At 35.3% G+C, this 25,204-nt stretch overlaps 2 protein-coding genes across 3 annotated transcripts; both read right to left on the bottom strand.

The window, feature by feature from the left end:
• Positions 1-417: 417 nt before the first annotated feature.
• On the bottom strand, positions 418-2,568 carry LOC107704845 (ras-related protein Rab-39B-like). Its single transcript, XM_016507868.1, has 3 exons — positions 2,547-2,568; positions 1,553-1,817; positions 418-832 (listed from the first exon to the last, which is right to left on the bottom strand). Exons 1-3 carry the CDS (start codon positions 2,566-2,568, stop codon positions 418-420), a joined length of 702 nt encoding a protein of 233 aa, XP_016363354.1.
• LOC107704969 (discoidin, CUB and LCCL domain-containing protein 1-like) lies at positions 1,919-17,614 on the bottom strand. 2 transcript variants are annotated; one of them, XM_016508066.1, is made up of 15 exons: positions 17,405-17,614; positions 13,951-14,172; positions 12,404-12,541; positions 9,512-9,563; positions 9,314-9,386; positions 9,017-9,150; positions 8,131-8,168; positions 7,556-7,735; positions 7,356-7,468; positions 6,247-6,418; positions 5,971-6,057; positions 5,784-5,877; positions 4,726-4,766; positions 4,524-4,631; positions 1,919-2,987 (listed from the first exon to the last, which is right to left on the bottom strand). In XM_016508066.1, exons 1-15 carry the CDS (start codon positions 17,502-17,504, stop codon positions 2,575-2,577), a joined length of 1,965 nt encoding a protein of 654 aa, XP_016363552.1. In that variant the 5' UTR covers positions 17,505-17,614; the 3' UTR covers positions 1,919-2,574. The 2 variants fall into 2 exon arrangements, with proteins under 2 accessions (XP_016363552.1, XP_016363553.1); XM_016508067.1 differs by lacking the exon at positions 17,405-17,614 and having other exon boundaries at positions 13,955-14,031.
• Positions 17,615-25,204: the final 7,590 nt, after the last annotated feature.

Here is a 25,204-nt window from a genome sequence, read left to right as displayed (position 1 = left end):
GCATCCAAAATATAAGTTTTTGTTCACATAATATATGTGTGTGTACTGTGTATATTTATTATGTATACATAAATACAAACACATGCATGTATATATTTAAGAAAAATGTTATGTTTATATATTAAATATATTTATATATAATATAAATTATATGAATATAAATATATACATGTAAATACATGTAAATATTTTCTAAATATATACTGTATGTGTGTGCTTTTATATACATAATAAATATACAAAGTACACAAACATATATTATGTAAACAAAAAACGTTTATTTTGGATGCGATTAATCACGAATAATCGTTTGACAGTTTGTTGTTTGTCTTGCATATTTTTATTTTGTAAGAATACATGACTACTTTTGAATGGTCATCAGTGGAAAAAATGTCCTAATGCAGTCTCGTATCAACTTTATGAAACACAGCATTTGCTGTTTTCAACTGGCTCATCCTTGTTGGTCTTGTTTTCATGGATCTTGCCCCATCTTTCATGCAAGCTTACCTCTCCACTCAGATAGCCCTGATAAATGCGTCGGGTCAACAGCTCAAAAGCTTCTGCCACATTGTGACCCGTTCTAGCCGAGGCCTCGATGTATGGCGCTCCCAATGCACTTGCGCACTGTTCCACCTCCTCTTGATTCACTTCTCGCTCTTTTCTTTCACACTTGTGTCCCACAAGTACAAAAAGGACAGTGTATGGATTCACTCTATTACACACCTCTGTGTACTGACGCTCAATGACTCTGAAAGACTCACGATTGCCCAGGTCAAATACCAGCAGGCATCCAGCTGAATAAGGAATGTGAAGCTGGACAAGCTGATGCTTCCTGAAAACGTAAGTTCGTGAGGTTGAACAACCAGTGTGCATTGTTTTTTTTTTTTTTGAGAAATATGAAAGTAAAAAAACAAAAAATCCCTATGTTTAAAGGTGCTCAACCAATATATAAAATATGCTAATATATGTGACCCTGCACCACAAAACCAGTCATAAGTCACACAGGTATATTTTTAGCAATAGCCAACAATACATTGTATGGGTCAAAATTATTGATTTTTCTTTTATGCCAAAAATCATTAGGATATTAAGTAAAGATCATGTTCCATGAAGATATTTTGTAAATTTCCTACCATAAATATATCAAAACTTAATTTATGATTAGTAATATGCATTGCTAAGCACTTCATTTGGACAACTTTAAAGGTGATTTTCTCAATATTTAGAAATTTTTTTTTTTTTTTGCACCCTCAGATTCCAGATTTTCAAATAGTTGTATCTCGGCCAAATATTGTCCTATCCTAACAAACCATACATCAATGGAAAGCTTATTTATTCAGAATAACTAAATAAAAATCACCCTTATAACTGGTTTTGTGGTCCAGGGTCACATATGTATAAAATATGGCCCTTTTTAACTGAAACAACTGAATCACTCTCTTTCATTATATGGCATTTTGTCAGTTCATTCAAATTATTATTTTGGGCTTTAAAAGTACAGGTTAAAAGAATTTTGGCGAGCATGCAGATGATTTGTATTCTCACTGCTTACCAAAACGCTTCATTACCGGTTGTATCCCAAATCTGTAGCTGTACTCTCACACTCGGCTCCACCTCTAGGATGTGATTTCTGAAGTCCGCTCCCATGGTACAGTATATTTTCTCTGGAAACAAGCCATTTATGTATCGATACAGCATGCATGACTTGCCCACATTACCGTCACCTATCATGATGATTTTAAAACTGTACAGGCACTTCTTGAGAGCTGATATTGCTCCAGGATCCCTAAAGATTTGACCAGAGAACCTGTGAGAACCTATTGAATTATAATTGATATTCAGATGGCTACAATTCAGTTACATGCAGAGTTAAATACACAATTCTTTAAGTTTTACATTTAAGATCTGTACCTGTTGGTTTCCATAGAAAGACTTCCTATTTGAATGTGGTAGGAGTCGAACGATCCAGTGTTGATTCGATTTGTGTTGTCTTACAAGTTCATATAAAACAGAAGTGGGGTTATGTAACAGGGCGGGGTTTATTTAAAAAAAAAAAAAAAAAAGAAGTATTTCTCAAAAACCTCTGAAGATTGCACGTCTTTGTGTGTGTGTAGACAGAGATTTTTTTAATATGCTTTTAAATTAGATTTATAATACGCAAAACAACAGAGGGGTGTTGTATCAACACTTGAGATGTGGTATGAAAAATGTCACGAGTTTATTATATAACTATAAAAAATGTAAAATGTTTTTGAATACTAGTTGTTTCAAATCACAGACACAAATCTTCTTGGAGTATATTCTGATTAGATACAGATATAAAATACACCCACATTTATATTAAATAAAAAATATGCACGTACAGGTTCAGTGGTTATCTGAACAATGCAGCTGTCCTTATAAAAGCACTTCTCCTATATCCTACATTTTTGTAACCACCCAAATAATCATTTCCTGTTACATGCTGATCCCTGATGCTATCCAACACAGCATAACTCATTAGGTTACATTATAAACAGCAGTATAACAGCACAAACGTCACAAACTGGCTTCAGTAGGAGATGCCATGTTGGCTCAAAGTGGTTCATGGTAGGTATGCAATAGTGGTTCTACTGTCTGGGGCTCAAAGTAGATCACACTAGCCTTATGTTGGCTAGTACCATGTGAGACTGGAGTACAGTACCCGTTTGAGATCACTCTGTGTGCGGGGCAGTCATATTGTTGTTGGCTCAGCTCTGCTCTTGCAGCCTGTGTGGATCGACACACAGGTAGATTCTGTCGGCTGTCCAGTGTTGAGTCTGTGGACATTTCGCTGAAGGGTGTTGCATATTCTGGTTCGGGAGGCAGGGGGTGGGCGTATTCGGGAAGCTGTCCAGGGGTGTCGTAGTGGTTGAGGGAGAAGGGGACGGTGTAGCCCTCTTCCAGTGCGGGTCGGAATGTGTGTCCCATCATCTGCCCACCTGCTACTACATCAGGCTCAGCATAATCTGGGAACAATGGAGAAAAGTTATAGAAATATGAAAACTAATATAGGCATTCCCAACCTTTCTAGTGATCTGGATATGTACAACCTAAATAGTTTTAAGTGAATTTATTATATATACAAATGATTAAAACATTCAATGGTTAGTTTTTTTTTGTACACAGCCCTGCACATTGAGTATTTTTATTGTACACATTTTTTTTTGTATTAAACTGAATTGAGAATTTAAATTAAATTTCAAGTTAAGTCACCCAATTCTACAAGATAACAACTAACATACGAATAATGAACTATTACAAATAATTTCCAATTATCACTTTAATAACAAAACAAATAACATACCATTTTATTTAATTAAAATTTAATTATATTTATATAAATATGAATATAAATATGTCATTTATTTGAATATAAAGACAATGACAGCTAACATTTTTTTTATTAAAAATGTAATATTTTAAATGAAATGATATTAAAAAAAATATTAATCAAAATATAAACAAATAAAATAAAATATTATGAAATAAAAAAATTTCTGCAAACCCGATTAAGGAAAAATAACATTCATTGTAACAACATAACATTTTCTTTCATTACAAAATGTAATTAAATAGATTCAGAAATGTCTAACTTTTGTAAATTTAATGCTTACATATGTTTAAAAATATAATATTAAATAAAAAAATATTTGTTATTATTAATTAGTCTTTAAACGCCTCAATTATTGACCAATCAGATTCATGTTATAGTGAATAAACCCTCCCTTAGATTGGACTTCATCCCCAGAGAACTGTCTTTTGCCTTGGCCAACTCATATTAGGCATTATTGCATTCCCACATGATCCCACTGCTCACCCCCACTGCACTGTGTCCAACAGTAGTTCTGGGCTATAAAAGGGGCCCCACGTTTCCCCCTCTCTCCTTCTCTCAGTCCTTCACTCACTCAGCAGGAATGCTAAGACTAAGACTGAAGCAACTTTAGAAAGGACTCTGATTGTCCTGACCACTGACCCTCTGTCCTACTCGTCCCAGAACCCCTTACTGAAGGGTCTGTTGGCCAGTGGGTGGTGAGGAGGGTGTTCTTCTGGCTTGAATGCCCCTAATTTGGGCTCCAATTAAAGAAGCCTTTCAGGGAAGCACCGCCGACGAAAGAAAGACATGTTTATGCTGCCACTGAGCAACTGTTGGGGAGGAATGAGCTCAGAATGAAAGCCGTTTGCTTGTCATGTCTCTTCTGAGTTGCACTAGCAGCTCAGCTGAGCAAAAGCACACAGAGTGGGGCGAGCGAACAAAGGGGTCAGAATGACTACTTGGCTTTCTCTCTGTTTCCGTCCTGCTGTTTGAGCCACATTAACCCTCTTATTCACTGCTATATATTACTGCGATGTCTGAGGGCTGTTGATCTGATTCTGAGAACTGTTGTACCCAGCGGCGTCCTCTCGACAAACACTGCCTTGTCTCGTTTGTCGTTTCAAACATTCCTTCATGAATTTCGGTATTCATTGCTATACTGGGTTGAAAAGCCCTGTGGATGTCTTACCATTGTGAGGAGGGTTGGGAAGAGCATCGTGGATGTTCCGAACCAGAGGGTAAGATACAAGCTCTGGGTTTGTGCATGGAAGCTTCTTCCCGTGGAAACCCTGACAGCCTTAAGCAGAGACAATGAAAGTCAGTCAGGAAATACCAACAACACACGGAGGACACAGGAAAAACTGTACTAGAGAGACAGTGCAAAACGTTACCTTGGTCAACGCAGCATTTCTTTATTTGTGCGTTTCTTTTTCTGAAATACAAACATGGGCAAATATCGCGAATATGTCAAGAATATGTACAGGCCCCAAAATAAAAAGCGTGGAAAAAATACATTTAGATTTTCTATTTAATACATTTTTTTATTTTAAAAAGGAAAAACATATACTGTATAATAAAAATTCCAAATTAAAATAACGATTGTATGACGTTAAAATGAAATTAACCCAAATATTACATGGGGATATAACACTGATATTGTAATATTAATATTATATCATAAAAAAAATGATTATAAATTAAGGAAAATTATACAAAAGCATATGCCAAATTACTGAGTATAGCATTAATACAATAGTGCATAACAAATGATACAACATTTTTTTTTGCAAACCACAGGTTAAGGTAAAATAACATTTAATATAACATCTTGCAAAACATTTTCTTATAGAATAATTATGGAACAGAATCATACATTTCCAACTCGTGCATATTTTATGTTTTAGATATGTATCAAAAATATTACAATTCGCAGCATTTAAACACCTTGCCTGAATTATTTAACCAATCATATTTATGGTATAGTAAATAAACCCTCCCTTTGATTTTCCTTAATGAAAACATAGCTATTTTTAGGACCATTCAAATTGTTTGCTTTATTTGAGCCCAGTAAAATAGCTCAATTACTGTGATGTTGGAAAAATTAGAGACTAAAACTAGAAATATTCTGATTTTTTCTGGTTGCAGTGACAACCTGTAACAGTACTGTTTTTGGTTACATATCTCCACTTTTTGGTTTTAATAGAAATATAATAATAAATTGTCGGCACTGATAGCCTAGTGGGCAGTGTGCTGACATATAACACTGTTGCGTTGCGGGCGTCCCGAGTTCGAATCCCGGCTCGAGGACCTTAGCCAATCCCTCTCACTTTGCTTCTTGTCTACTCTACACTATCCTATCTTAATAAGGGCAAAATGCCAAAAATAAATCTTTAAATAAAAAATAAGAATAAATCAAGTAATTCTTTATAAGGAACAATTAGTGTGTTACCTTCTCCACCAAATAAGCCCAGCTAGAAGGCAACCCACACACAGAGCAGCTCCCAAAACCATGCCTGCCACTAATATCACTGCTTGGCTGGGGCCTGTATGGAAATCATAATAAAAGATTTAGCCTTTAGAAACAGATCCACTATGAGCAATCATATTAGTGGATTACCTTACAAAATTCACCTCACCTGAGCTTCTTGTGATGACAGGACCCTCAGTGGGCAGCGTGTCTAGAGGCACAGTCTCTGTGACAACTGCTTTCCCAGTATTCAATTCTGATGGAGAGAATTCATCGCAGGTTTAAAAGACAAGAATTCAATTAACTCTTACAAGATTTACCATAGTGCGCTTGGAATTTGACCAATACAATGGTCTTTTATCGTCAATATGTACTATAAAAATGTTTAAACTGAAATTTATGTGGCATAAGGGAACTTAAAAGAGATTCTGGGGCGGACCCTCACCATCTCCGTGGGAACGGGGTCTGAGGGGGGCAGAAGGGCAGCCCAGCACTTGAACCTGCGCAGAGGCCCTGATATGCCACTTCTGGGGTTTCACGAGGAGGTAGCGTGCAACTACTGAAGGAATCAGACTGTTGAGTACCGTCACATGACCATCAGAATGGGCCTCAAACACCTTAAAAAAAGAAAAAAAAAGTTAATGTGAAAATGAAACATACTGAAATTTTTTATCAAAAGGCAAAAAATGATTTAAAAAATCAGTTTTATTTTTAATAAAATAAGGATGATTTTTCAAATAATATGTATGAATCTGCTTTAATGCACTAATCAAAATGTCAATTGTCAAACATTTCCATTTTAATGATTCAAAAAGTATAATTTAACAATCTGCATCATTTGTATCAATTTAACAAAACAAAAAAAAAGGAGTGGCAAAAAATGTTCAAATACTCAATTTAATGTGAATGAACTTCACATAAACACGAGTTTTTTTTATTTTCTTCACAAAGTCTGTTTGGATGAATCCACTGTTTGGATGTAGTAAAACACCCACAAATGTAGCAGAAAACATCTGGGTCATGTTAGATTTTTCATCTGTCACTGCCATAATTCTGACCTTGAAATCAAGATTTGGCATAAAATAATGTCTTCAGAATCATTCATTCATGTAAAAAAAATCAGCTAAGAATTGAACAAATAATTGTAACCCGGCTCAGAGGAAGATAGGAATCATGTCTTTATGGCTGTTTTTCTAGTGATTAAGGAATAATACAAGGCTTCACCTTATAAATGTTTGTTAAAAGCAAAAATGCTACAAAATGCACATATTTTGTGAGCAAGTGTGACATGCTAGAGCAAAACAGGCACTGTTTTTGAAATCGGCACCCCGAAATTAGTAAGAAACGTGATGGAACTCATTCAGCTAATATGATGCAGGGCCCCGAGTTATTTATATTATAAAATAAATACCTAGTAATGTATATAAAATTAGGGTCTGTTCACAAAGAATGTGTTCCTGTGCCCATTTGCGCTGTTTATTCATTTGCCTATCCTATGTAAATCTATTAAAACCGTAATCGTGTTGAAACTTTTACTGATGCAGCATTACATACCTTCTTATCTTTGCTGGATGTTGCTTTGTAGACTTTCCAGTTCTTGCGGTCTTTGCTGAACATGAGGGTGTAAGATTCGATGTAGTAATGCGGTGTACCCTTTGTTATGATGCCTGAAAGCAGATGTGAACATTAGATTTTTTCTTATTGTGCTTCTGTTTATTTTACTGTGCAATGATTATTAGTGGTTGACCTATGACCTGTGACACTACTCCTGTTCCACAGCTCAATCTCCATCCACGGTTGCTGATCCCCAGAGCTCGCAGCCCACTGAGATCCCTCATGTCCCGGAGACCAGGAGACCCTCTGACCTAATCTGTTCACCTCCTCCCACACTGAAGAAGTGTTATATGCCACCACCGTCAGCTCTCTGTCACACTCTATGCATGGAAGAGAACAGAACTTGCTCAAACAAGTAAAAATGATACTTTCTCACACCTCAGATAAACATTGTAATTGTTAGTTTTCAGTTGTTAGTGTTTATCTTCTAGCAATGTATAATTACAAATAGGCACTAACAGCACGTTTAAGGTGTGAGTACCATGTAGCAGGTGTAACCGTGTGTTAGATAAACTGTAATTTATTCCTTAACACTGACACGCACTCAATCCTGGTATTAGGCATTTGCAGTTTAAAAAAGAATTTTACAAATACATTAATTCAGTGTAAAGCCATAATTCAAGTCTATCAGTCTGTCAAAAATAAATGTTACTAGATTAAATTAGCAACGAATTCAAGTAATATTAGGAATAACTACAGGGAAATAAATGAATACCTCTGTGGAAGACAAGCCGTTTATCTGACAAGGAACCACTGTAAAAAAAAAAAGATATATTAGATTATTTAAAATATGTAATACATATAAAATTGTGTTTATATATATATAATATATAAACATAACTTATTTTTCTTAAATACATACATGCATGTGTGTGTAATTATATATACATAATATATATACACAGTACACACACATATATTATGTACACAAAAACGTTTTATTTTGGATGCGATTAATCGCGATTAATCATTGCCCAGCACTAATTAAGAAATATATAATAAATAAATACTATAAATTATATTATAATAATATTATATTTAATAATATTATAAACTAATTGCATTGGTACATTTACACTAATCATATCATTAGATAAAAGCATTTTTTTTTTTTCATGGAGCAGGTTTTCTCATGGAGGCAAGGATGGTGAAATCACATGACCAGCTTAATGCTACTTACTTTATCTTTGTAGCACTCCTGTTATTGGACGTTTTAACTATTTCTACAATTACATCAGTAACTGTATAGTTTAAAATAGTTTTCAATAATTGAAAACCTTTGTTTTTGTGTAATGCTGCATCCTCACCACTGGGTGTCTACATAGCTGACAGGTAACACTTTAGTTTACGGACCAATTCTCACTATTAACTAGTTACTTTTTAGCATGCATATTACTAGCATATTGGCTGTTTATTAGTACTTATAAAGAACATATTAATGCCTTATTTTGTATGACCTTATTTTAGATCCCTTAATCCTATACTATACCTAAAATTAGCAAATTAAGCAGCACATTAGGAGTTAATTGAGACGAAGATTTAGTTTAGTTTGGTCTCCAAACTAAAGTGTGACCAAATAGCACAACATGCCACACACTCACGTTTTTGACAGAACTCCATTAGCAAAGTTGGACTCATACAAGGTAATGCCTCTCTGCAGAGACACGTTGATCATGCCTCCCAAACTGTCTGAAATTACGCCCGCATGGATCGCAGCTTTGCATAATACAGAGGTCTAGAAAAACATAAACATGCACATTAAAATACGTCACTTAAAATTACACTCCTTTTATCAAAAGTGCCTGTTGTAAGCTTTTACAAACATACATATATGGTAGTAAATTCAAATGCCATGACTAATAATCCCACTATTGCACACAGATAATATCCCAGCTTACATCCCGGTATCCTTGGCCATGCCAGCCCCAGATTTCTCCAGTGACGCCTTTGCAGCCTGCAGGACAGAATGCACTGGAACACAAGTGAGTCCAGGATTCAGATATTAAACATAAATCTGTATCCTACAAGATTCAGAGTAAAGAAAAATGGTGTTATTTTGCTTCAATGTCAGGTCATTGTTGAAGATTTCTTCTTACCTAATCTGTTGAGAGGAGAAATGTGTTCCTCGATGCAGACATGAAATGAGCTCTATGGGATAGAAATAGCATTTACATGAATGGTGCAGTTACAGTCCAGAACCTGTGCTCATATACACTGGCTTTGTGTCGTCTACACTTCCCAAACTGACTTGACGTAACTGTGTCTTACGAAACTGATGCATCAGTGTATAATCACAGGAAGAAGGGCAGCATTTGGTACATAGCACAGTTGTCTAGGAATTGGACTTTACATAAACAACTTGATACACAGGAAAGGAAGGAACATATGAACCACTCCTGTTAACTCTGGAGCAAAGTGAGAACTTTTGACAGAACATTGACTTCTAGGGACATTTTCCAGAAAGTTTCCAGAAAGCATTTAACTTTTAGTTCACTACATGCTTATAGAATTGTAAGTAAGATATATTTTTTAAATAAATACTTTTATTTAGCAAGGATGCATTACATTGATCAAAATTGACAGTAAAGTCTTTTACATTTTAAGAAATGGTTTCCACCAAAATATTAAGCAGCACAACTGTTTTCAACATGTTATATGGAATCTAAACAAAAGCCACAACCAATAAACAATACAAATATTTTAGTTTCATGCCTGAACTATATATATATATATATATATAGTTTATAGTATATATAGTAGTTTAATTTAAATCATAATATCTTACTATATTAATTATCTTAATGTATTTGTTTTATTTTAGTTCTGATGACTTTTGCTATTAAAACATTTTTAGTATATACAAATATGGAAAAATTACATATGTGAAATAAATAAATAAATAAATACATATATAAATACAAAAAAGTAGCAGGTGTATCCAAAATGTACCGTATAAATTTGGTACTGTATATATTCTATAAATTCTTCAATTAATTATTAGATATTTCAATTAAATATTGTGTTTTTGCATACAAAGCCAAGAGAAGATTTGCCTTATGGGAGTTAAAAACAAGAATTCTTCTTAAATTAAATTCTTCTTAAATTATGCATGTTAGCCAGTCAGGAACTGCCATGAGTTGCTTCTACTGTGTGGTCAGGTGATGGTTAAGCTGTCATGCTGTGCTTGTCAATGCAGGAGGAGTGAGCATACAGCATTCCATCTACTTCAGTGTGTGCCCAAGCACAGGGGCCTCTCCTTATTCAGGCCAGGAGCGGCAGTCTGCTGCCCTGCTTACAAAGCAAACACTCTGAAACTCAGCCAAGGAGGAGAGCTGCATTCCAGTCGGTCACCCAAACACACATTTTAAAATCCCTACCTCCAAGGCCAGCCCATTAAGGTCCTCTGTAGCTTAACCTACATACTGGGCCTTGGTTCCACCATAAAATATAATATAATTATAGTGTTAATCTATTATTATTTATATACTATTAAAGTTTTTATTCAGATTTTGAATTTGATTTGATTTTTTAAATTAATTTTTAATTTTTTTATTTTTTGTTTGTTTAAATATTGTTTTTTTTTTTTGCATTAGTTTTAGTTCAGTTTTAGTTTTTCAGCATATTAGAATGATTTCTGTAGGATCATGTGACACTGAAGACTGGAGTAATAGCTGCTGAAAATCCAGCTTTTGCCATCAAAAAATTACATTTTAAAACAGTTCTTTTAAATTGTAATAAAATTTCACAGTATTACAGTTTTTACTGTATTTTTGAAAAAACTAAAGTTCAGTTTTAGTTTTTCAGTTAGTAATTTTAATACGTCAACTTTTTTCACCTAATATTTATAATTTATTTATCTTATTTCAATTAACAATTAATTAAGATTTAATTATATTATTCTATTAAATTTTATTTGATTAAATTCTTTATTAAATATTAAACGATTCAATATTTTAAATAAAATATTGAATTATTTTAAAAATGTAATATAATTTATATGATATCTGTAGCATGTAAGAAAGTGAGACCTAGATGTATATTTAATATCAGTTGTTTAATTTCTATATAATTATATCATCATATTCAATCATATTTAATTATATTATTATATTTAATTGTATTATTTAATGTGTCAGTTTATATATAATTTTTTTAAATATAATTTTAAATATGATAACCATAGCATATGATAAAGTTAATCCTTGACAGGTATTAAATAACACTTGTTTAATTTATATTTAACTATATTATTATATTTAATTACATTATTTAATGTATAATTTTAAATATGGTATCCATAGCATATGAAAAGTAAATCCTGGATAGGTATTAAATATCAAATATTGAAATTATATGTAAGTGTATTATTATATTAAATTATATTTAGTTCTACTATTTATTTTTTAATATCATTTTAAATATTTAATATAATTCACATGATTTCCCATAGCATATGAGAAAGTTAATCCTAGATGGGTATTTTATATATAGTAATTTTAATACGTCAACTTTTTTCACCTAATATTTATAATTTATTTATCTTATTTCTATTAAAAAAATAAAAATAAGTTAATGATAATAACACTGATTATACCTAATATACAGTAATAAGTAAAGGTTGGCCCTTTACTTTACTGTAATCTACTGTGACACGGTTAAGGATGTTTATTTAACGATCTGTGCGCGACCTCCGGTTCACATGTGATGTTGGAAATGAGAATAAACAGTAATTGAGATTAGGATGGGAACTGCTCCCACTCTCAGAGTCAGCTGAAGTGCTGTTTACTGAGTAAGCTGTACATTTAGAGAACAAACAGTCCCTGGTGTGTTTACTCTGATCATATACAACTCGCTCAGAGGAGGAAGATCCATGGGGCCACATGCCATAAGCTCTTATTTTGTTGATGGATTTGTGGATTCCTTTTTGGTCTACTGTTTAAAGGTGCATGGAATGGAGTGGGAAGTGTGCAGAACATACAAGCTGTTACCTGAGTGCTGATTGGTTGAATAGGACATGACGAAACCCCGTCCTGAACGGTGAGTGCCGGAGATGAAACGCACCGAGACTTCATTAGTACTCATAGATATATTCCTGTTTGTGGTGGACAGCTGCCCACACAGAGGACCTGGGAAGCACAGACCACATGATACAAACAAGCACAGTAGATTTAATGCATTTTTAGATTCAACACACAATCCTGCAGACCTTCACTGCCATAAAAGGCTGTTCCTGCACACTTATGTGACCACACAACCGTCATGCTACAGCAGAGTGGAATGCAGCATGCAAGCTGCAGTCATGCTGTGGTCACGTGATTGGGGAGCTAAAGAGCAGCGTGAGGTTGGATCTCTGGAATTTCTCAGTAACAATATACTGTAAATGAGGTGGCTATAAAATTAGAGTTGAAGGTAGCTGTAAATAACTGTAATGTAAGTAAGTTTGATACTAATTTTGTGTCTTTTGAGGTTAAGAAGGTGTGTCAGGCATGATTCAAGGAAGGATTTCTTACCACTCAGATTCAAAAACTGACAAAGTCAGTCTGTCCAACTTCAATAAATTGAGGAAAAGGAATTACAATTCTGGTTGTTGCTTTGCCTTAAGACTGGCATTTAAAATAAATTACATAATTAAGATTTAATTATATTATTCTATTAAATTTTATTAAATTATTTATTAAATATTTTAAATAAGATTTATATGATAGCTGTAGCATGTAAGAAAGTGAGACCTAGATGTATATTTAATATCAGTTGTTTAATTTCTATATAATTATATCATCATATTCAATCATATTTAACTATATTATTATATTTAATTTTATTATTTCATGTGTAATTTTATATATAATTTTTAAATATGATATCCATAGCATATGATAAAGTAAACAGTTGTTTAATTTATATTTAATTATATCATCATATTCAATCATATTTAACTATATTATTATATTTAATTATATTATTTAATGTATAATTTAAAATATAACATTTAAATATGGTATCCATAGCATATGAAAAAAAAATCCTGGAAAGGTATGAAATATAAAATATTTAATTTATATGTAAGTATATTATTATATTAAATTATATTTAGTTCTACTATTTATTTTTTAATATATTATTTTTAATATTTCATATAATTCACATGATATCCCACAGCATACGAGAAAGTAAATCCTAGATGGGTATTTTATATAAGTTATTTAATGTATATTTAATAATGTTGTTATATAAAATCTTTAATTATAATTTTTTTATCATTTAAAATATTTAATGTAGTTTATATGATATCCATATCATATGAGAAAGTAAATCCTAAATGGATTATTTAATGGTTTAATTTATATTTCATTATATTCTTTTATTTATTTTTTGATCTATAATTTTTAAATATTTAATATTTATATGAAATTCATTCCATAGCAGATGAGAGAGGTAATCCTGAAGGAACACTTCTTTTTTGTGGTATTACTAGTGCATACATAACACTGGGCTAGTCTGTCATTCCATAACGTCTGTGTGAAGAGGGTCATACCCACTCTAATGGCTCCACTGGTGTCTGTGATGGTAAGAGAGCCAGATATGCAGTCTTGGCTTCTCTCCAAGTCAAAGTCCCCAAAGGTCAAGAGCAGCGTCTGGCCCTTCGGTACCCTTAGGGTCCATTCACACTGGGTGTGGTTAGGGTAGGTTCTCGGGAAGTTCAGCGAGGTCAGTGTGCCACTGGTGGGACTGAGGACTGTGTGTCCACATCCATTGCCTAAACAGAAAAGATAGAGGGAAGATCACATTGTTATTAATGTGAAAGGAGTTAAAAAGGTTAAAGTTCTAATTTTGTGGTCTGTTTCCACATATAATTAAACCAGACATTTTATCTCTCATTTAACTTCCATTAATCATCAAATGTGCTAACTAGTTTCTCTCTTGGCATGTTTCTAGCCCATGGGAAAACGAGACCGAGCGCATTTAGTATGAGCATTGTGGGTATTGGCAGGTCGTTGGCTGAGTATTGAAGAGTGGATTGCAAAAGCTTGTGTGTAAGGGGGCTTGCCAATTTTGTCAGTATTAGTCACACTTGAGAGGCTTTCCATAACTGGTGTTAATTAAAGCCGTAATTGCTGTAGGGTTGACTTGATGGCAATGTTGTGTTATACGGTAGCTTCCACAGACATGCTCTACCAAGTTCATAAACATGACATCATCGCCACAACAAAACGATTGGCAACTAGTTTGGAATTCCACTAAAACCCAGAGTCAATATGAATGGCCAAATTTATCTAATGTTTTTGAATCTCTTGGTCCCTGTGTGATGAACTGGATCGGTCTGAGTCCATCGTCCGGCTCTCATTCCTAATTTCTCAGTCAGCTCTGAATCATTGGGGTTTAAAGCTTCTGTGGTCCCCTTCTTTCTGCTTTAGACACAATTTATCGCTAAAGCGACCGAACCTCTTGTTGCTATGAACTGTCTTAATCATTGTGTAAGAAAACAAACAACATTTTGTGGTCAGGCTGTTAACTGGCAATGTTCAAGCAATTCACTGCATGACTCAATATGAATGGCCAAATTTATCTAATGTTTTTGAATCTCTTGGTCCCTGTGTGATGAACTGGATCGGTCTGAGTCCATCGTCCGGCTCTCATTCCTAATTTCTCAGTCAGCTCTGAATCATTGGGGTTTAAAGCTTCTGTGGTCCCCTTCTTTCTGCTTTAGACACAATTTATCTCTAAATCTACCGAACCTCTTGTTGCTATGAACTGTCTTAATCATTGTGTAAGAAATAAGAAAACAAACAACATTTTGTGGTCAGACTGTTAACTGGCAATGTTCAAGCAATTCACTGCATGACTCAGTGTGGTCAAAGAGTTGAATGTTTGATTTGGGTGAGGGCGATTTTATCTACAAAAGTCTTTATATATTTCGGTCCCCAACTAAGGTTTGTGGGTGAAGCTGGTGGCGTTTATTGCAAATTATCGTTATCTCAACCCAGTTTTATGAGAGATTGTAAGTATTTTATGAGGTGGTGACTTCATATGAACTTTTACAATATGAATTGTATGGAAGCATACAATTTTTAGAAAAAAAAAAGAAACAAAACAAACCCCACTCCAAAACAGTGAGGCATAAACAGATTGTACAATTCATAAAAATTTGTCACCAATTTGCCAAAACGTCAAATAGTTATTGCCATGAGAGTGTGTTATCTTGTGTGTAATCTGTTTGGTTTAATAAAGGCAATAAAGTTTGGAGATCAAATAATAACAGAATATATTATTAAATCAATTTGAAATATGCCCAAAAGGCAGCACTGACATACAAGATGTTAATACAAAACAAAAAAATGCAATAGTAAGAGACATATATAAATTATTTTAAAAGATGCATAACAACATGGTTTCCATCCATAAATCGTGAAAAAGAGACGTTTTAATATTTAAAAAAGTGTGTAGTTTTTCCAAAACAACTAGATGCCATTTTGTAACTTGCCCTGAAAAGCGTAAATACTGTGGCTTTGTGGTGCTATAAAAACATTGCTGTTTGTTTGATCTCGACCTGTCCAGCCTAGCAACACTGGCTCCACCAGTTATGTGGTTTTGGGGCATGGCTATGTGTTTTTTTGACCAATGGCAGGCAGGGTGAGTGTTTAGAAAAACCTGTGTGGAAACAATAATGTGCAGAAACTAGACACAATGGTTGGCTCCAGCTTAACAAGGCCAGTTTCTTTTGTAACCACAGCATAAAATTCACAATGAACTCCTCATGAAGCACAGCCTGAGGCAAATTTGATATATTATTTAACAGCAGGCAGACACTGTGATGACATCTGTGCGATGTCTGCAAGTTGAGTTCACAGCAAGGTGTTTAAAACATGCCGCGCGTGAGGATGCTGGGTATAATTAAGACACTTGCTGACACAGAATATAACATTCCTTACAGCTGAGCTACTATGATACCAATCCATCATCAGCGCTACACTATCAGGCAGTGTGTAATTTTATTTTCTCGTCAGGGGATTTGCAGGCACGTCCCTGCAGGCCTGAGCCCATGGCAGACAGGATGTTCGGCTGTTTAGATTGTCACATCACAATTCCCCTACGTCAATCATATTACAACTGTAAACTCAAAAATATTTGGGGACAAGCTGTTTTTTCCTGTTCTTTTATGTTCTGGAAAATCCTGGACACTCTCTAGATCTTCTAAAGCTTGGAAACAATACGATATAGCGTGATCTCAAAAACATGTCAGCTCCCATTCTAATACAAGAACATCCCAAAAAACAGTCAGCTTCCCCTCTGGCTAATCTGGTATTGTACACGTAGAGTCCTGGGGGTGTACGTTTGACTGGAAAACATTTTCCGTAGTCCTCACAGTCTGTGAATCTGGCTAGTGATTCATGCTGACCCCACACATATTGAGAAATAGTATAAACAAATTAATTCTTCCTAACTCACTCTCTAAACACAGGCAAAACAGGAGGATATCATTCAGTGCAGCAGTACTGCTGGTCTTATAAGGGCAAACATGGTTATAAACACTTTGTACGTTGTCTATATGTCTAAAAATTATTTTTAGAGAATGCAGTCAAGGGAAAATGATGATAAATTAAAGTTAAAATACTTTAAGGTGAGCTGACCAGAGAGTGCAGGAAAAACAGCTAACCAGTGCCCAGCATATATGGGAATTCCTCAGAATTTAGCATCCTGGTTAAAGTTAGTTCCGATTAAAAAAAAAAAAAAAAAAAGGGTGGTTACTTAAAATAATTTAAAATATAAGAGTTTTGATTTGTTTAACATTTTATGATAAATCCCATCCATTTTTTGTTATTTCATTGAATTAATTTAATCTATCTATCTAATAAGTGATATATATATTTTTAATTTATAAATTTGTATATATGTGTGTGTGTATATTTACGTATTTTTACGAAATATTACATATTACGCATATATTTATGTATATGCACACACACCCGTGTAAGTAGGCGCAATCTTACCCTTTTGACCGCACACCAACACCAGGGTTTCGATGCTGAAAATAAGCCAAACCCGAGAGAATTCCATAGTATCCCAAAGAGCTCCATATCTAGTGTGCATGGTTTCCTTCGGGATATCCCTGGCTGACTCTAGCGTTCAGAGTTTACGCCATGAGTTTTAGTTCATGTCGTAATCAATCTACAGACTCTCCTCTCACGTTTCTCATCCAAGTTAAGACGCAGCAAAGTAGCCCATCCCCGACTGGGCATGGGTTAATGTACTCTCCTCTTATTGGCTTCAGGACGTGCTAGTCAACGCATTTACAACAATTCCTGTTTCAGTACTTTGATTTGTGTAAAGTGAAGATGTCCCCCTCTAACTTTTTCCCAAGATAATGAATTATAGAGTGTTCAACCGTACAAACAATGTAATTAGAAAGTTAATTAACACAACACTTGCATGGTCATTACATCAATGCACTAAAATTAATTGGTGTGAATGACAACAGTGTTCGTTCAAAAGGACTTACATTAGACGCTGCTATTACAAAAAAAGTAAAAATAAAATTAAATAAACAAATAAAATAAAAATAAAACACACACAAGCGTGGGCGTATAGTTCTTTTGAGTCGGATCTTTTTAATGGACCGGTTCAGAAAACCCGTCTGAACAGCAGTCGCATTCACAGCAGTGTTAATAGTTTTAGTTTGTAGACGTCTCGCCGACAGTATTACACCTGAGCCAAGTTTTTCCCGTTTACTATTATAATATTTTATAACCGTATAATATATATATATATAATTATTATTATTATATATATTTTTTTATATTATTATTATTATTTTTTTTAAATAATTGACTTATGGTGCCCTTTTCAGGACAATATATTACTGACACAGAGATAACTGAGTTGACTATAGAAACTTGTGATGGTAATGCATTTAAATATTTTTCTCATATCGTCGAGATGTTTTATTTCTGTTCCTGTTTGACATGCTATATGTTTGTATCGTCATGACTATGATTGCATAATTATTTCGATATTTCTTACATGATGTGTGCTTTATTTCATGCGACGTCTTTTTTCAGAACCGACCTTCAATCCGGTTTTTAAATATGACTCACTAGTTCTAGAATCACTAGTGTTCAGTGAATGCTACATATGTAATTGGTCCAGATGAAAAACTCATCTGTGTCACTACCACTTTTTTTAAAAGAGTACTCAAAACTTAATTTGTTACTGTGGCAGCAATTTTAAGCTTAGACCGACACCTAGTGGCGAGAATGCAAAATCACGTGTGATCTCAACATAGGCCACTATGAGGCGATCTCCCCCATACCATTCATTTCTTTAGGAGTAAAACTTTTGATGAGTGGGTTCTCTAGCTCTATTTAACATGTTTTTATAAGTACAGCCATTTGCTACATCTGTTGTGTGTGGAGAGAGTATGTTTTAAGTACTTGGCCGTGTGTTTTGTGTCATTTATAACAGATGTGGCAGTCCTAAACAAGTCGACTCAAATGTGTAGACTTCTGGACTCAGTGCGACAGTTTTGGACCATCAGAGCAACAAAACTCACTGATCTGCAAAAAAAATAAACGACATACTTAACAGTCAAGTGGAGACCATTATGCAAAATTGTAGAACATTATTCAGCATAAAGGAATAGTTCTCTAAAATCTAAATTCTGCCATCATTTACTCATCCTCATGTCATTTCAAATCTGTTTGACTTCTTTTGCGGAACAAAAAATACGTTTTACAGTTTTTCTCAGTCGCTTTGGCGCATTTCTCAAATCATCCTTAATATTTGCAAAAAAGTATGCGCATTTCTCAAAACAGTATTGAAATGCAGAAAGCTGCACTTCTTATGTACACTGTAAAAAAAATCTGTGACATTTACGGTAAAATACCGGCAGCTGTGGTTGCCAGAATTTCACCGTTAAAAATATGGTAGCAATATTTTAGGTTTTACAGACTTAACCTAAATTCACAATAAAAAAACGTATTACATTAACTGATGTAATATTAATAAACCAGCATATTGAAGTACTAATATCTGTTTTGAACCACTGTAATACTGATAACCACCAAAAACAGGTGGTGGTGAGAAAGTCACGTGATGAATCAAAGCTCATCACAAACAGCTCTTCCACAAGCTAAGGAAAATACTAATATATATACATATAATATATAGAAGGTGCACAGTGTCATTCACACAAACACTCAACACCAACATGGTAACACACATGATACTGAAATAATGCAGTAAACATTAATTTAACAACATTAGATATAAGATAAAGCCCTAATGTACACAACTGATAAGAAAAAACTAAGAAGAAACATAGTTATTTCAATGAAAAAACATCAAATATGAAGTGTCATGCAGGGAATTCTGGGAGTGTCAGTTTATGGTTTTCCACTAAATTATACAATGAATTTTTCTTTTTCACTTCCAAAAACCATAATTTTAACAGTATTTTACTGTAAAATTACATTAAATGTAATTACAGTTATTCACCATATATAGTATGGAAAGTTACTGATAACCAATTAACAGGTTTTTACTGTAGCATTTTTACAGTCTTTTACTGTTAAAAATCACAATAATTGTTTACAGTGTATGCCATATATCCATTTCAAAAGTACAAATTTACAAATTACTGTATGTGGGATATTGATTGAAAGAGACTGGATAGGATTCACAGTTACACTTTTACTAGTGGTCTGACAAAAAAAAAAAAACACAGACACACACACACACACACACACACACAACAACGTCATTGTGATATAGAAAAGAAAAAGTAGTATGGGCACAAAGGCGAAAATACAAAATTAGAAAGGCAAACACAGAAAACACCCCAGAACTTTGCTTTTGCATGCAGCACTGTATGAGGAATTGTCTACACCTCCTGACGTGCCAGTCTGTCGGGCCACAGATTCTCATCTACATCACAACGAATATTTTCCCTTGCAAAGCAACGTGGAAAACATCTTTTGGAATGTCTTATCCAGCCTCTGCAGGCATCTATTGTGATGTCCTCATAGGCTACATCCATGGCAGCCAGCAGGGTCATCGGAGTATGTGGCTGGCGATCATAGACCTTCCACCTCCATGCTGAGTAGAACTCCTCAATTGGGTTAAGGAATGGGAATAAGGTGGGAGGAATTCCATCAGCATCCTATAGTGGGTCGCAAACCATTGCCTGATGGTGTGTGAGTGATGGAATCTCACATTATCCCAAATTACCACGTACTTTGGTAAATCATCTCGGAATGGACCCCTCTCATCATCAGGGATGAGAGTCCTGTAGAGGGTCTCTAAGAAGGTGAGGAGATGCTGTGTTTTGTATGGCTCTATACGGAGAATATGAGTTAGCACGCCATTCTCTGAAATAGCAGCACACATACTGATATTTCCTCCCTGTTGGCCTGGCAACTCAACAGTAGCTCTGTGGCCGATGACATTTCGACCACGCCTTCTGCTTTTGGTCAGGTTGAAGCCAGCCTCGTCCACATATATGAAGTTGTGAGCTGGTTCACTTGACTCCAATTCCATTATACGCTGTATCCCAAAACACACAAAAATAGTTTAATGAATTACATCCATTTTCATTTTGGACAACATACAGTTACCTCAAATTTATACATATTGCATGTATTTTTTTTTCTTCTACAGCCATAGGAAATGTGTACAGGTCACTATAAAATGTTGCTGTATGTACATAGATATTTTACCTGTACATACTGGTACCGTAGCTCCTTCACTCTGTCATCATTCCTTTCGAATGGTACATGGTACAGCTGTTTCATACTCATGTAGTGTCTTTTCAGCACCCTGTCGAAAGTTGAGATGCTAACAGATTGGATGAGGCTACATCCATGGCAGCCAGCAGGGTCATCGGAGTATGTGGCTGGCGATCATAGACCTTCCACCTCCATGCTGAGTAGAACTCCTCAATTGGGTTAAGGAATGGGAATAAGGTGGGAGGAATTCCATCAGCATCCTATAGTGGGTCGCAAACCATTGCCTGATGGTGTGTGAGTGATGGAATCTCACATTATCCCAAATTACCACGTACTTTGGTAAATCATCTCGGAATGGACCCCTCTCATCATCAGGGATGAGAGTCCTGTAGAGGGTCTCTAAGAAGGTGAGGAGATGCTGTGTTTTGTATGGCTCTATACGGAGAATATGAGTTAGCACGCCATTCTCTGAAATAGCAGCACACATACTGATATTTCCTCCCTGTTGGCCTGGCAACTCAACAGTAGCTCTGTGGCCGATGACATTTCGACCACGCCTTCTGCTTTTGGTCAGGTTGAAGCCAGCCTCGTCCACATATATGAAGTTGTGAGCTGGTTCACTTGACTCCAATTCCATTATACGCTGTATCCCAAAACACACAAAAATAGTTTAATGAATTACATCCATTTTCATTTTGGACAACATACAGTTACCTCAAATTTATACATATTGCATGTATTTTTTTTTCTTCTACAGCCATAGGAAATGTGTACAGGTCACTATAAAATGTTGCTGTATGTACATAGATATTTTACCTGTACATACTGGTACCGTAGCTCCTTCACTCTGTCATCATTCCTTTCGAATGGTACATGGTACAGCTGTTTCATACTCATGTAGTGTCTTTTCAGCACCCTGTCGAAAGTTGAGATGCTAACAGATTGGATGTTTTCAAAGACATTGTTGTCTTCAATAATGGCACTCTGTATCTCCCTTAGTCTAATGGCATTGTTTGCTCTGACCATGGTGCAAATAGCCTCCTCCTGTTGAGGTGTGAAAAGGGGTCCTCTGCCACCCCTGTGAGGTAATCTTGCAGCTCTCTGGGGGGGAAAATGCAGAAATGCAAAATACATGATATTGCACGTAAAACAGAAAAAAGTGCACACACACACAAATATATATATATATATAGAATGTTGTGAATGAAGCTTTAAGGCGAAAATACAAAATTAGAAAGGCAAATACAGAAAACACCCCTTAGGCAGAACTTTGCTTTTGCATACAGCACTGTATGAGGAATGGCTACACCTCCTGACGTGCCAGTCTGTCGGGCCACAGATTCTCATCTACATCACAACGAATATCTTCCCTTGCAAAGCAACATGGAAAAAATCTTTTGGAATGTCTTATCCAGCCTCTGCAGGCGTCTACTGTGATGTCCTCACAGGCTACATCCATGGCAGCCAGCAGGGTCATCTGAGTATGTGGCGATCATAGACCTTCCACCTCCATGTTGAGTAGAACTCCTCAGTTTGGTTAAGGAATGGGGAATAAGGTGGGAGGAATTCCATCAGCATCCTATAGTGGGTCGCAAACCATTGCCTGATGGTGTGTGAGTGATGGAATCTCACATTATCCCAAATTACCACGTACTTTGGTAAATCATCTCGGAATGGACCCCTCTCATCATCAGGGATGAGAGTCCTGTAGAGGGTTTCTAAGAAGGTGAGGAGATGCTGTCTGTTGTATAGCCCTATACGGGGAATGTGAGTTAGCACGCCGTTCTCTGAAATGGCAACACACATACTGATATTTCCTCCCTGTTGGCCTGGCAACTCAACAGTAGCTCTGTGGCCGATGACATTTCGACCATGCCTTCTGCTTTTGGTCAGGTTGAAGCCAGCCTCGTCCACATATATGAAGTTGTGAGCTGGTTCACTTGACTCCAATTCCATTATACGCTGTATCCCAAAACACACAAAAATAGTTTAATGAATTACATCCATTTTCATTTTGGACAACATACAGTTACCTCAAATTTATACATATTGCATGTATTTTATTTTCTTCTACAGCCATAGGAAATGTGTACAGGTCACTATGAAATGTTGCTGTATGTACATAGATATTTTACCTGTACACATGGGAAATGCAGAAATGCGAAATACATGATTTTGCACATAAAACAGAAAAAAGTGCAAACACACAAATATATTTAAAAAATAAATAAATGTGTGTGTTTGTGTGTTGCAGTTTGTATCTGTGTAAAATATATTTGCTGTATGCTGCAAAATACAAATGAACACTGTATTATGAATAATTACAGCAAGTATACAGTATAACAGTACATTGCACATTGGTTGACATGCCTGTTCTCTCTACGAAATGTTTGAATTGAGGATACGGTCGATCTCCCAATATTTGGCTGCACCCTTCGACCCGCCTCAGCCATTGTAAGGCCATGATTGACAACATGGTCCACAATAGTGGCCCTTATTTCATCTGATATGTGCCGCTGTCCTTGCCCTCTTCTGCCTCTTCCTCTGTTTTGCCTCTGTACCCTTCCACCATGCATCCTTACTCCTCTTCTTCCTCTCGGCCGTTGACCCTGATAGTTTCCTGGATGTTCATCCATTGTCAGAATGTGTAACTCTTGTGTTGTCCTCTGTCTATATATGCTTTTCAATTAAAGGTTCATGAAATGCACCTTGAGCAATTTCAGAGAATTGGTTTATTGTTGCTTGATCTACATTATTTTCATTACTGAAAGTCAGGATGCACCTGCACAATTCGTGGCAAATTTACAAAAAGTCAAATAGAAATAAAATATGCTTTACAGTTTATGACAACTAGATCAACCATTTTTCATTTAAAAACTTAAATGATGAAATAAGGACTAGATGTTTTGAGGGGTAGGACTATTGCACAGAGAACTATATAATACATTTTGAGCAATAAGACATTATCAACTAATAATGTAGGAAACCACAGACAGATGTACATAAGCAATTGCATGAATGTACCAAGGCAATCACAACTTGTTCAAAAGCTTTTATGATGTGCTGTTCATTGCACAGTTAAACAGTTATTCCAGACACATCTCGGTGCTATGCGTATTGGAATTTTGTAATCACAGATAATGAACAGAGGTTTAATTGGGTTGTTGGATTTTAATGTTTTATGGGAAATTTCTATAGACAATGATTTTTATACTGTACAAACTGTATATTCTATCCCCTACCCCTAATCCTAACCCTCTGAGAAGACCACAAAATGTAATGTATGCACTGTATACCACAGACACATTATTATAGCCTACTATTCAGCCCAATATTGGTTTTTATTTGCACTTCACTTTTATCCAAATGGGACATGCGATTATTATACAATGCTATATAACCTAGAAATAATGTGTCAGCATACTGTAGACTATATAGGCTAGCTCACATTATTATATTTCTGCTTCAAATGTTATGCGTAGGTAACAGTGAGTGATGGTTTCAGACAATTTGTTATTAAAGTGCGATATTCTGCGCCGCATTCGTACTGACTTTTATTCTGCCTGACAGAATTTAAAGTTCATACTGAAGGCGGAGCAATTTGGCCAATCAGATGAAAGGGGCGTTTCAGAGCCGCCCACGTGTGCGAATGAATAATCGAAACTATAAACCGATTTGTAAAGCGCAAACGAAAGATGAGAAATCAAGCCGAAATCTCGTTTTCCGTTTGGTTAAATTAAACAAAAATACGAACAAACGAGCCGTCTTCTCATTTCTCGTTATTCCGTTCCAAATAGGAAATGAAATGATCAAAACGTACACGGACCGGAGTAGCTGAGTATATCTCTTCAGCAAGCCGACGCGCAAACTGCCGCGAATGAAACTGAAAGACGCAGAAAGTCAACACACAATCATCTTCATTAAAAGTAGTAAGACAAACTTATCTTTCCAGTGCTGATGCCGCACGCTCTCCTATTGCGGTCTTTGATCTTGAAATCAGTATCAGTTACAAAATATTATTACTTGCCTATAAGGCCCTTAATGGGTTAGCTCCTGCGTACCTAACTA

Source organism: Sinocyclocheilus anshuiensis, unplaced genomic scaffold (assembly GCF_001515605.1).
Source record: "Sinocyclocheilus anshuiensis isolate Anshui unplaced genomic scaffold, SAMN03320099.WGS_v1.1 scaffold702, whole genome shotgun sequence".
Classification (NCBI taxonomy): Eukaryota; Metazoa; Chordata; class Actinopteri; order Cypriniformes; family Cyprinidae; genus Sinocyclocheilus; species Sinocyclocheilus anshuiensis.
This window is presented reverse-complemented; position numbering and strand designations above follow the sequence as displayed.

What these genes read in the sequence shown, in the direction of transcription:
- LOC107704845 (XM_016507868.1), bottom strand. Translation starts at nt 2,568, where the DNA reads ATGGCATCTCCTACTGAAGCCA. An exon ending in GGCATCTCCTACTGAAGCCA is followed by an intron (nt 1,818 to 2,546) that starts GTTTGTGACGTT and finishes ATAATTCAATAG; the next exon opens with GTTCTCACAGGTTCTCTGGT. An exon ending in ACCGGTAATGAAGCGTTTTG is followed by an intron (nt 833 to 1,552) that starts GTAAGCAGTGAG and finishes TTACGTTTTCAG; the next exon opens with GAAGCATCAGCTTGTCCAGC.
- LOC107704969 (XM_016508066.1), bottom strand. Translation starts at nt 17,504, where the DNA reads ATGCACACTAGATATGGAGCTCTTTGGGATACTATGGAATTCTCTCGG. An exon ending in AATGGAGTTCTGTCAAAAAC is followed by an intron (nt 8,169 to 9,016) that starts GTGAGTGTGTGG and finishes TTTTTTTTACAG; the next exon opens with TGGTTCCTTGTCAGATAAAC. An exon ending in TCCCAACCCTCCTCACAATG is followed by an intron (nt 2,988 to 4,523) that starts GTAAGACATCCA and finishes CATTGTTCCCAG; the next exon opens with ATTATGCTGAGCCTGATGTA.